This window comes from Suncus etruscus, chromosome 9, assembly GCF_024139225.1.
Source record: "Suncus etruscus isolate mSunEtr1 chromosome 9, mSunEtr1.pri.cur, whole genome shotgun sequence".
Lineage (NCBI taxonomy): Eukaryota > Metazoa > Chordata > Mammalia > Eulipotyphla > Soricidae > Suncus > Suncus etruscus.
The window spans coordinates 25,601,015-25,613,611 of NC_064856.1; the positions used below are offsets into that span (position 1 = coordinate 25,601,015).

General features: G+C 53.3%; 1 protein-coding gene across 1 annotated transcript; it reads left to right on the forward strand.

Annotated features, from left to right (window-relative positions):
* The first annotated feature begins 6,703 nt into the window (after nucleotides 1-6,703).
* Nucleotides 6,704-11,416, forward strand: KCNK15 (potassium two pore domain channel subfamily K member 15). The gene is made up of 2 exons (XM_049779319.1): nucleotides 6,704-6,986; nucleotides 10,707-11,416. The coding sequence occupies exons 1-2, from the start codon at nucleotides 6,704-6,706 to the stop codon at nucleotides 11,414-11,416; spliced, it is 993 nt and encodes a 330-aa protein (XP_049635276.1).
* The last annotated feature ends 1,181 nt before the right edge of the window (nucleotides 11,417-12,597 follow it).

Genomic DNA, 12,597 nt, shown 5'->3' on the forward strand with positions numbered 1-12,597 from the left:
TTCTTAAAATATAAGCAGGTCCCTGTAAGAGACACTTTGTGAAGCCATCTTGCCCCTCCTCTCCACCAGACATACTGTGCAACAGAGTAGCCTTCTGGAAGACCTTTACAGCTGTGATTCTCTTCTTCTGTCCCCCACTCTCCTGCAAGCACTGTCCTCTGGGCTGGGGCAGAATTTCCCGACTTCCATGTGCTGTTGTTTTCCCAAACTCATCTGTGCTCCAGTCACACTAATATCTGGACTCCCCACTAAGGTGTAAGCTCTCCCCAGGAGGAGATGTTCCTGCTGGCCTGAACATTCCTTTCCTGGGATTAATCCTCCCCAGCCACACCCTGTGGCACACCTAGGCACCTATTCCAATTCACTGTGCCTTCCCACACCTGCTGTTTCTCTCCCACATCTTGTTCCTGGAATACATCTTGCTATCCCCTCTATTCCACTGACCAAGCTAGATATGTCCATGCCCAGCCTTGCTAAATCTAGTAACAAAGGTGGGGGGGTGGCTCTTTAGGGAAGCTCCTGAGGGTATCTGATGGGCAAAATGCTCCAGAAAGCCTCTATATTTCTGTGCTGTGTATGGCCCTGGGCAAGCACTATGCCAGTGTGTGGACCCCCACACACACAGCTGGCATCTTCACCCCCACTCCATCACTTCTCAACCTTTCCCAGACCACCTGCAGGCAATGTCCCTTGCTCCTAGAGATGAAGAGCACAGTGACTGCTAATACAAGTCCTTGTGATTGATCAGACCTGGGGAATCCCACTGTCTGAGACAAGGTCAGTTTTGCTCATGTGGTTCCCCCCAATAATAACTTCCAACCACTGGGGAAGAATGGCACCTAATTGGATAGGGAGAAGGTGTTTCCTTAAGCTTTCATTTTTCTGGGTCACCCAAACCACGTGGTTTGTCTTCCATTGCCTGGAAGATCCTTCGAGACCTCCAAATCCTACCTATAGTGGGTTCCAATAGAGAGTATGAAAATTCTGCTGTGCTGTGGAGCTCCTCAGCCTGATTATGGACCTAAGTGTTCAGTGCTATGGACCAATGCTGAATATCACAGGGCCACATCAGGTGGTTCAGAGGGGCCAAAGTGGAGCCTATAATGTAACCCCAGGCATCACACATGCAAGGCACTTGCTGTGTCCCTGAAGCAGTCTGTCTAGTACCCCAATATTATTTAATTTAGAAAGAAGCAGCCTCAAATTTCTTGTAGCCCAGATCCCTGAATGATGCCCAGAAAGGCACAGCTACCACCTTTCATAAGCTGGGTCAGGGTCCCTGAGAGGGTGCTCAGAGGAGGTTCTGGGCCTTCATCCTTCCCAAGGAAAAAGTCTCAAGATCCTGCAGTTCAGCAACAGTATGAAAAAGAGACAGAAGAAATGAGCTGGGTGGATAGGGGCACTCACAGGTGTGGGGCACCCCATCAGTGCTGCCTGTATGTGAGTGAATGCTTGGAGGGGTCTGTGTTTGTGTGAATGCATGAATGCATGTGAACATATATGAACGTGGATGTGTGTATGTATACATGTGGGTATCAGTCCCAGGAACACACACACACACACACACACACACACACACACAAGATCTGTGGCACAAAACCTCATCCTTGGGCCCTTGCTTCCACTTCCATTCATCCTCATGGGAATTCTGCAGAGAATGAATATTTCTAGCCCCATATCAGTTTAAAAAAAGCTTAGAAAGGAAAGTTACTTGCTAATATCTGGCTCATTTGGAAACTCTTTCTCTCTTCTTTCTTTCTTTCTTTCTTTCTTTCTTTCTTTCTTTCTTTCTTTCTTTCTTTCTTTCTTTCTTTCTTTCTTTCTTTCTTTCTTTCTTCCTTCCTTCCTTCCTTCCTTCCTTCCTTCCTTCCTTCCTTCCTTCCTTCCTTCCTTCCTTCCTTCCTTCCTTCCTTCCTTCCTTCCTTCCTTCTTTCTTTCTTTCTTTCTTTCTTTCTTTCTTTCTTTCTTTCTTTCTTTCTTTCTTTCTTTCTTTCTTTCTTTCTTTCTTTCTTTCTTTCTTCCTTCCTTCCTTCCTTCCTTCCTCCTTCCTTCCTTCCTTCCTTCCTTCCTTCCTTCCTTCCTTCCTTCCTTCCTTCCTTCCTTCCTTCCTTCCTTCCTTCCTTCCTTCCTTCCTTCCTTCCTTCCTTCCTTCCTTCCTTCCTTCCTCCCTCCCTTCCTTCCTCCCTCCCTTCCTTCCTCCCTCCCTCCTCCCTTACCACACCCAATGTTCAGAGCTTACTCCTGACTCTGTGCTCCTAGCAGGGATTGGGGAGCAAATGAAATACCTTTGTAATCACAGCTTTGCTCCTGCTTCCCTCCCTGTCTGAGCCCCTGCCCTCTGCCTCTCTCTTTCTTTCTGCCTCAGGTCACTCTGGCCAGCAGGGGAACATCAAGGCCAGCTATCTCCTAAAGTGCCCAGAAAGTTCTTGGGCGAAAAGTGCTCTGAGAGACACCTGGAGCCTGGCCATCTGGGAATTCTGCAGGGGACATCCAAAGCAGGCTTACAGATGGGATTGTGGCGGGAAGGGACAGAGGAAAATTACTAGGTCCCTTGAGGTTCTCAAAGGAGAGAGGGGAGGAGGGGTTGCTAGAGGGGAGAGTGCCTTGGGGTGTTGCCGTTTTGGGCAATTGCTCAGCTGACGGTTTCCCAAGCTGTGAAACACACACACAAACTCTAACCTCCTCTGGCTTAAAATAGAGCCACTGTGAACACTTTGAACACCTAGCATGGGGCAGTCACCTGCCCAGGGACCAGCCGGCTCCCCACAGTCCCATCAGTACTCCTCCACCGCCTGCAGGCACATCCCACAGAGCACCGCTCAGTGAGTCTCATGGAGAGGTGCAGCAGTCAGCCCACTTCAGCTCTGTCCTAGAGACCAGGAAAATGAGGTCCCGAGAGGCCTGAGGCAGAGACAGCAAACATTCACCCAAGGAGGCTGTTTGGTATCCTGCATGACCCCCCACTTGGGCACCCTGACTTCCAGCCTCAGTTCAGCCACTAGCTGGCTGGGTGGATCCAGTGATCAAGATGTATTCTCTCCACAAACACTGCTCTGGAGGGACCAGTCCTGGAAGGATCCTGCAGGACAAGGCTCCAGGTTTCGAGTTTTGCTTCAGTTTCTAGAAACTGAGGTCTTGCCACCTGAAGGCAGCAGATGTAAAGAAGGAAGAAGGTGGTAGCCAGGCCTCTGGACAGTGATTGCCCCCTTGGAAATGAGATGTGCTTTTCTTTCTCACCCCATTTCTCTGGCAGGAAAGCTGAGGTACAGGCATAGCCATGTCCTCACCTTGGAGAAGCTGGGGATTGAAATCCCGGCCCTGTCTCTGGCGTTGCTCATGTCCAGTTGTTTCCAGCCTGGACCCTGTTCCTTTCCTCTGAAGAAGTCTTCCTCCGAGGTCCCACTCTGTCCCGCAGGCCCTTAGCACTATTCCTGCTGCTGCCACTGGAGCCTTTAGCCCAGGTTTCTACTCCCCTGAATTCTGGGCAGGAACCAGAGAATCCGGCTGGGCTGCTGGCGCTGCTAAAAATATGGCTGAGACAGCGGCCTGCTTCTGGGACCTGAGCCACAGCTCAGCTTCTCCAGGGAGGAAAAGGTCCAGGGCCACCTGGCTCCCCAGCAGGGGCACCAATGCTCCTCGTGATCTGAGTGAGGGATCTGAGTGTGGTCCCATGGGCCCAGGCACAGGGGTGTTGGTGCACTTGTCACATGCAAGTCTGCCTGACACTTCCTACCGTCCCCTCGTGGGACACTGGTCTCAGACCCCTCCATCAGCTTATCCCATTCAGGCTCTGATGAGGCACCCCAAAGCACCATCTCTCAGGTGGGGGAAGGCCAAGTGCACACTGGGGAAATATGGACCTATTTCTGGGTATTTGAAGAAGAATATGCTTCCATATCTTTTTGTTTGGTTTTGGGGACACACCTGGCAGTGCTCAGGGCTTAATCTTGGCTCTGCATTCAGTGATCACGCCTAGTTGGGGCTCAGAGGAGCAGATGGGCTGCTGGGAATCAAACCCGTGAAAGGCAGGCACCTTACCAGCTGGGCTCTTTCTCTGGCCTTTGCTTCATTGTCTTGAAAAATTCTAGAGGTCACCTGCTCTCCCGGAAATCCCTTTCTCCATCTGCAGCTTCCTCTTCTGCCTTCTCCTCCATTACAGGGACCCATATCATCCTCAGTACAGTGGTTCACCCCCATAACCAAGGGGACTCTCCCTGCTCAAGGTCAATGAGCCCCTAATTCCATCCACATCCTTTAAACTATTCACATGTTTCAGGAATGTGACTTGGGCATTTCTGTGGAACTGAGGGGAGGGAGTTATTCTGCCTAATGCAGCCCTTTCTGAGGATAGAAACAATTCTCTTGACTGTGGAAGGACCGGGAACATCCCAGTTTCTTATCATCAGGAGGCAACAGAAGTAGCAGGGGTGCAGTATGAGGGGTGCAGATCCATGTTCTTGGTGGACTCCCAAGCAGTGCTCAGGGCCGTGGGGGCCACTATCCACTATACCTGGTTAGTATAGTTACTATACTATACTAAGTATACTAAGCAAATTATAGTTAGTATACTTGGTAAGTTTTTGATTTGGGCCACATCTGGCTTGCTCAGGGATTATTCTTGGTGGGTCTCAGGGGACCAAACTGGATTGGCCACATGCAAGGCAAGTGCCCCCCCCCCCCCACGTTGTTCTATTGCTCTGGTTCCTACTCTGTCATTTGGTGACCAAGATCACTTTGTGCCAGAGCTGAGTGCTGTGTGTAGCTTGGGTCCAAAAGTGCTTGGGATATCTTGGGACACTCCAGTGGTGCTCCAGGACTATATCCAGTAGTTTTGGGGAGTGGCAGGGGTACCAGGGATCAAACTAGGGTTTCATCCCTGAGCCAGCTCCCTATGCCCTAAATCGTATTGCTGTCCCCAGAGTCTACTCCCTGCCCTCCTGAGCTTGTATTTGTAACTTATACCTGATGCTGCCCCTTGTCTACTGTCAGTGGGGTGTGTTCTGAGCTAGACTTTGGCGCTAAGGACAGAGATGACCAAGGTGAGAACCCAGGGCAGTCAGCTTTGGAAGCACAGTGCACTGGGGCAGCAGGAGCAGAGAAGCACCCCTAGGAGGAGGAGTGAGGAAAGAGGACACCTGACTCAGCTGAGTTCAGAGCAAGCAGGTGTTGGTCAGATACAGCAACACAGTAGGAGAAAACAATGGTCAAAGACAAGAACAGGGCCAGAGCACCAGTCAGGTCCCACCAGCCATTCCACGGATGCCAGCTATGAGCAGGGCCAGGAGAAAATGTTCAAGTGTAGTGAGAGTTTGTGCAAGGGGTTGACAGTAGAATATGGCTGGAGCAAACATTCGGGGATTGGGCCAGCAGGCAGCAGGGGGAACACAGGGTACATGTTATGGCTGCAGCTCAGAGCCAGGAGTGCAGGCTCAGAAGAGACACTGAGGCCTGGCCAGTCCCAGCAGACACTGGAGAGCATATGTCCTGGGTGCTGGGAGCAAGCTTGGACTCCAAGTAAGTGAAATCATGAAAGCCCCTCTCCCAAGAATCAGCTCTTAGGGCCAAAGATCTAGGGGTGATTCTCAAGTCCTCTTCTATGCCCTTCATCAGCAGCCACACAATAAATGCAGGTACCGTCTCAGAGGCTTCTGGCCACTGAAACTCAAATTCGTGTGCTGGACATGCTGGATGCTAGTGGCTATCACTCGGGCACAGGAACACTTCTATGAGCTTGTCTATCTATGGTGGCACTTGCCTATGCCCAGTGGCATATCTGATCTTGTTCAACTGCAGACAGACACTGTCTGCAACTACACTTGGACCTGAGCTCCTCAGTGGCCTTCATTCAAGTTCACTGCCTTTATTTTTTGCCTTATTTTTGGGGGGAAGGGGGCGACATTCTCAGCAGTGCTCAGGGCTTACTCTTAGCGCTACACTCAGGAATTATTCCTGGCCAATTTAGGAGAACCATATAGGCCACAGAAGGATCGAACCTGGATCAATGGCTTGCAAGGCAAACTCACTACTTGCTGTACCATCAACCTGGCCCTCCTCCAGCCCAATTCCTTCTATTTGGGCATCTGCTGTTCTACCTTCACCTATTCCTGCGAATAGGTGGCTGATGGTAACCGCAGACTGGAACCCTCCCTGTTCCCCTAACCATTCCTCCTCTCCCCAGCCCTTGCACCCTAGCACCAACTCTCTAGGATCCAGCCACCCTTGACATCTCTGCTTTAAGGCTGGAATTTGCTGCCTGGAAGCCCCACTTCAATCACTGCGGAGCGGGGGTTCCTTCCCTCTCCTACACCTGAGCTGCAGTGTCCACTTCCCCTGAAAACACTGATTCAGCTGTGGCCCCTTTCTCATCCCTCCTTCCCTCTCCTAACTGATGGCAGCAGCACCTTGTACACCGTTTGATGCTTGGTGAACGTAAGTAGCGGGGACTGTGGCGAGAAAAACTTAAATGAATGGAATCGTGTCGGGGCTGGCTGGGGGTGCTTGGCTCCAGCTGTCAGCGCACACGTGAGCAGCAGGAGCCCAGGGGAAACAGAGGCGGGTGGGTGCATGGGCGGGGTGCGGCCGAGGCCCCGCCTCTGGCCTGCGGGGTGCAGCGAAGCGGGGAGGAGCCCCGCCGTGGGCCCGCCGTCGAGGCGCGTGGAGCGGGCAGCGGCGGGCGCGGCGGCGCGGGGCCGGGTCGGGGGCCATGAGGAAGCAGAGCGTGCGCACGGCCGCGCTCATCGTGTGCATCCTGTCCTACCTGCTGGTGGGCGCCGCCGTCTTCGACGCGCTCGAGTCCGAGGCGGAGAGCGGCCGGCAGCGGCTGCTGGCCCAGAAGCGGGGCGAGCTCCGCAGCAAGTACGGCTTCTCCGCCGAGGACGACCGCGAGCTGGAGCGCCTGGCGCGGCAGGCAGAGCCGCATCGGGCCGGCCGCCAGTGGAAGTTCGCCGGCTCCTTCTACTTCGCCATCACCGTCATCACCACCATCGGTGAGCAGCCCCCGACGTCTCTCGCCACCCAGAAGCCCACGTTCGAATCCCGCCGCCGCCCAGCGTGGGGACACTTTGGGACGAGGCGGTTCGGTTCCCCCCCGAGTCTCCCGGGTTTGCATTTCCTGCAACGCAGGCCGGGGGTGTGTGTGTGTGTCTGGGGTCGCTGGGAAGGGGTGCTTTTGATCAGCGATAGGTGGGGGGCGAAGAGGGGAACAAAGGCACGTGGCTCCGTTACTTTCTTGCCTGGCTGCCGCTCTCCAACTGTGTCAACTTAGACAAGTTTGCTTTCTCTTGTTTGCTTCTCTGAAATAGCGGTGCTGGAAGGGCTCGAGCTACAGGGCTGTGAGGTCGTTATTGCCAGGGAGATAATGTATGCAGAAAGTTTTAGCACACAGTCTGACACATGGAAAGCAGTAAAAAGAAAAGGATTGGTTTTCATTTTTTTGTTATTGGGTCACATCCGGAGGTGCTCAGGACTTACTCTTCACTCTGTGCTCAGTGATCACTCGTGGAGAACTAGGAAGACCATATCAGATGCCAGGGAACAAACTCAGGTCTCCTCATGGGTGTAAGGCAAGTGTTTTACCCATTGCTCCAGCCCAAGAATTGTTTTTTTGTAAGTCTTTCTGTTTTCCTCGTGAATGTGACCTAGCTTGTCTTAGGCACGGCACTGTCACTAGTACCTGGGCTGAGTAGATGCTCAATAAATATTTGTTGGAGGAATAACTAGTTACTCTTCGGGACTGAGAGCACTTGCTGGAGGCATCTGAAGTTCCAGCTGCTGTCATAGTTACCGTCTGGCAGGTACCTGATATGACTGAGCCTCAGGGGACAGGAAGGGAAGGAGGGCAGCAGTTCTGCGGGGCCAGCAGTGGGCTGGCATCCAGAGCTTGAACCACCACTCTGGAAGACGTGACATTGGGGGAGGTTTCTGCCGAATACTGGAGATGTGAGCTGTAGTTCTCATAGAATCTCAGGTTCTGCAAGTCCACAGGCCAGAGCTCAGATCTCACCTCTGAGCTCCTACTTTGCCTTCTCTGGCCATGGATCAGAGTTCTCTGAACCCTGGTTTCCTCCACTGCAAAAGGGCCTTTCCTGGCTTACTGCATGGTAGGCAGGTGTCAATGAAGGTGAGTGAGTAAAATGACTGGCACAAGCCTGAAGCTTAATTAGTTGTTCACTGGTTAGTCATTTTATCTTTTGCTCCACGTTTTGCTTTTGCCCCTCTTCCCAGTCTGGGCTCAGCCTATATAGAGTTGGTTACGACTTATAGAGGGGATAGGCCCATGCACTTCTTCCCTCCTCTCAAACAATTTGTTCTTCAGGTACCTCTTCTCCTGGCTGTTACCCTCTGGTCCTGGAATTTGGGGTAAGGAACCATGAGCAGCAGCTACCCTCCCCCAGGGGCCACGTCCATATGGCCCACACTTGCTCTGCTCCAGGTTACTTAAGTCAGCCTTGCAGCGGGGGCAGAGATAAGGCACAGGAGGTTAAAGGCACAGAGCTGGCTTGTGACCAGCTTTGGCAGCACATATGATCCTATGAGCACTGTCAGGGGTCATTGCTGAACATCTCTAGGTGTGGCCCACCCCCAAACCATTCATCCCCGGCAAAAAGTCAGTCCTGAAGAGAATCGAGTGCCCAAACCATCCCCTGGGGCCTATCTCAATCTGTACAGTGTGACAATATATTCTTCCTCTAGTCCCCAGAATCAGAAGTCAGATGATCCCTTTGGGTACCTTGCTAGGGTGCTATTAAAACTACTAAGTTTAGGCTAGGCGGTAGAGACAGTGGGGGGAGCCCTGGGCCTTTGGAGACATTGTTGTCATATGAACTCTTCTTGCCTTTTCTTCCAGATGCCTTCTCTGCTTCTGTTTCTTTCAGACATACATCCTCCCCCACATTCCATAAGTGTCATATTATATACACTGATTTGTGTCTTGCTTTCTTCCCTGAATGCATCTGGGTAATGCTTTCGTATCAGTCCTGAACAAGCTGGGTCATTCTCTGTCTGGCTGGGCCTCTCTCTTCTCCCATGTTCCAGACCTGCTAAGTCTTTCTTCTGGGCCTGTCCTGTGTATCCAAGGGCGGCTATTTATTTATTCATTCATTTATTTGGGTGTTTTGGGCCATACTTGGCAGCACTCAGGGTTTGCTCTGGTCTCGTGCTCAAGAATCACTTCTGGTGAGCTTAGGGAATCATATGAGATGCCAGAGAGCAAACCTAGTCAACAACATGCAAGGCAAGTACCTTACTTGCTGTACTGTTGCTCTGGCCCTTATCTGGAGGAGTTTAGCACTATTCCTGGTCTTCACCTAATACGTATCAGTTCAGTATCCAACTCTGACAACCAAAGATGTCCCATATGGAGCAAAATCAGCCCCTGTTGGTAGTGGTTCTGCCAACTGTTCTTTCATCTTTGTCACCAGACCACTTAGCAAGGACACTCAGGTCCTTCCACTTCATGATGACCTGCAGAGCCCTGGGGACCACCTGAGGATCACCCTATGGACCACCCACACATGCTGTCACTTTGTACAAGTGCACTTGAAGGCCCCTTGTGACACTGGGACACTTTCTCAAGTCACAGTTGCTCACTCTCTAGTGAGTGTGCCAGGACTTGTTCCAGCCACCTACAGTCCTCTGTGATGCCTGATTGAAGAGTAGCTGCCTGAAGAAAGCAAAGAGCTTGGGCATGGATGCTGATGGGTGAAACAGCATCAGAGGTGGCTACAGGAGTGGTGGTGGGTGATTCAGGGCACAAGGGAGCATGGACACAATTGAGAAGTAGCTGTAGGTCTTTGGGAGCTACGAGAGATTTTGCTTTCCCTGGCCCCCTTCATCAGAGCACAAAAAATTTCACACACAAAAAAATTTCACCGCTTTTCAATATAGACTTCAAGTTTTGTCAAGGAACATCTTTTAAAGGTTTTTCTTTTAAACTGAGGCCTTTTCTAGTGGTACTCAGGGAACTATAGGGTGTTGAGGTGCTGGGGATGGAGCCATGGGTTGATGGGATAGAGCCATGGGGTGCTGGGAATGGAACCATGGGTGCTGGGTGGAACCATGAGGTGCTGGTGTTGGGGTTGGAACCATGGGGTGCTGGGGATAGAACCATAGGTTCTGGGGGTGGAAGCATGGTGTGCTAGGATGTCTCATGCATAGGAAGCCTGTGTTCTGTCTCTCTCTCTCTCTCTCTCTCTCTCTCTCTCTCTCTCTCTCTCTCTCTCTCTCTCTCTCTCTCTCTCTCTCTCCTGAAAATCTGCCACATCAGACACAGACATCCGAATATCCACCCCACTGGGTCATTCCCTTGTTGCCATCCCCTTCTCCGCCCCGAAAGACTCTCTGTCTGTTGGGGTCACCATATGCTCCCAGAATGTCAATAAAATGGGACCAGATGCTATACCTGTGGAGCAGAATCCATGCCTCAGCTCTCCTTCATTACTAGGCACCCGTCATTCACCCCTTGACACTGCAGAAGGGCGCACATTGTGAGCAGAGATGCTGCAGGTTTGTGTTCCCCAGTAGAGAAATAGTGGAGCTGTCTACAGTGTAAGGGCAATTATGAGTCACCATGTAAGGTTAGGAAGCAGAGGAACGCGCCCCTCCACCCCCGGTACTAGTATTTCATACTCTGCCAGTTCTGGGGATCAGAGATGGGGCGCAGGGAGGAGAATGGAGCCTGGGTATTCATTCCTCCCATCTCTCCGCAGGGTACGGCCATGCCGCTCCGGGCACAGACTCCGGCAAGGTCTTCTGCATGTTCTATGCGCTCCTGGGCATCCCCCTGACGCTCGTCACCTTCCAGAGCCTCGGCGAGCGGCTGAACGCGCTGGTGCGGCGCCTCCTGCTGGCTGCCAAGCGCTGCCTGGGCCTGCGGCGGCCGCGGGTGTCCACGGAGAACATGGTGGTGGCCGGGCTCCTGGTGTGCGCCGCCACCCTCGCCCTGGGCGCCGCCGCCTTCGCGCACTTCGAGGGCTGGACCTTCTTCCACGCCTACTACTACTGCTTCATCACCCTCACCACCATCGGCTTCGGCGACTTCGTGGCGCTGCAGAGCGACGAGGCCCTGCAGCGCAAGCCGCCCTACGTGGCCTTCAGCTTTCTCTACATTCTCTTGGGGCTCACAGTCATCGGCGCCTTCCTCAACCTCGTGGTGCTGCGCTTCTTGGCCGCCAGCACCGAATCGCCGGAGCATCGTCGCCGCGCAGCCGGCCCGGCCCGCCACGGGGCGCTCGAGAGCCAAGGCCGCCCCGGGCCCCACCGTGCCGTGGCTCCCAGGAGTTCTGCGTCCATCTCCTACCGCATCCACCAGCTGGAGCTGGGGGCCCGCGACAATCTGGGCTTCTCGCCTCCCATGAGCCCTACGGGGGTGGGCGGAGGCCAGGTCTGCAGGCCCGCAGCCCGGCGGAAGTCTATCTGACAGCCTCCTTCCCAGCGGGAGGAGCGAGGCGCAAGGTAGCCCCTGAGCTTGTACAAGGGACAGCGGCGAGTCCCCTGCGGTCCTCGGCCAGGAGCTCCTTTCTCACTCCATTCTGTGGCTCTCCAAAGCACATGAAAGTCAATTACTCCGCACAAACAAGACTGAGCCACCCGGTGGTCCTGGAAAGCCAGACTCAATCCTGGGAATCCCTCCCCACCTCCCCCAGCAAGGCTTGACAGAGGAACTCGGCCAGCACGTGGTGCAGGGGCGGGGGTCAGTGTAGTTTGGGGTGAAGTATACACATGGCCCCAGCCCGCCCCCCAAAGCTGATGGTTTCCTTGCCAGCCCTGATTCTGAGGTCTCGGGCCATCTGATGTGGATCTGGCTCTTCTTGCAAGCTGTGAGGACTTGTCTTACTGTATGACCTCCAGGTTTTCCAGTGCTGCTGGTGAACTAGGGTCCTGCAGGGCTCACCCCTGCCCCAGAACTATAGCACCCCAAACCAGCAGTGACATTCAGCTCCCCAGTGCAGCTTTGCACCCCAGTTAGAACAGATTCAGCACAAAGCAGCAGCAGATTAGAAAAGCCAAAAACTTTACTTTTTAACATGAGCTACAAGGTCATGAACACAATGCAACGTGAGGTGCTTCCACCATTGGGGCCTGGACCCCTCCCCCCCACGCCCTGGCTCCTGCCCCAGACAAGGAATGAGGAGAAGGGGGTGATGGAGAGAGGCAGGGATCCTGCCCTCCTGCTAGCCCCTCTGGAGGCATCCCCAAAGGAGAGGAGTCCAGGCTCCTTTCCTCCCTTCTCCCCAGCAGCTCTGGTGTCCTGACTGGTTTGTGTCTGTCCCTCTGCTGAACTCAGGGGCAGAAAAGCTCTGATGGGTGTGGGGTGGGCATGGATCTGTTGCTCAATAAATAAACTCAGGTGGTCTAGCCTGATGCAACAGTTGTGTTCCATGGGGGGGGGGGGTCCAGAATGAGGGTGCCTTGGGCCTAACGGTGAGGGAGGAATCACCCCCCTGGACCATCTGTTTTCCCTCCTGGTAGAGCCTACTGCTGGGGAGAGGTTCTAGTTCTGGCTTGGACACTGCCTCGAAGGGAGGCACCCAGGAGGTGCCTTCCCTCTAGTGGGCTCCATTTCAAACTCTAAAGTGGGTAGGTAACCAGGCCCCACTT

Excerpts from the sequence above, each read along its gene's own strand:
- KCNK15 (XM_049779319.1), top strand. The coding sequence starts at position 6,704 with ATGAGGAAGCAGAGCGTGCGCACGGCCGCGCTCATCGTGTGCATCCTG. Across the intron at positions 6,987-10,706 it reads CACCGTCATCACCACCATCG|GGTACGGCCATGCCGCTCCG; the intron begins GTGAGCAGCCCC and ends ATCTCTCCGCAG.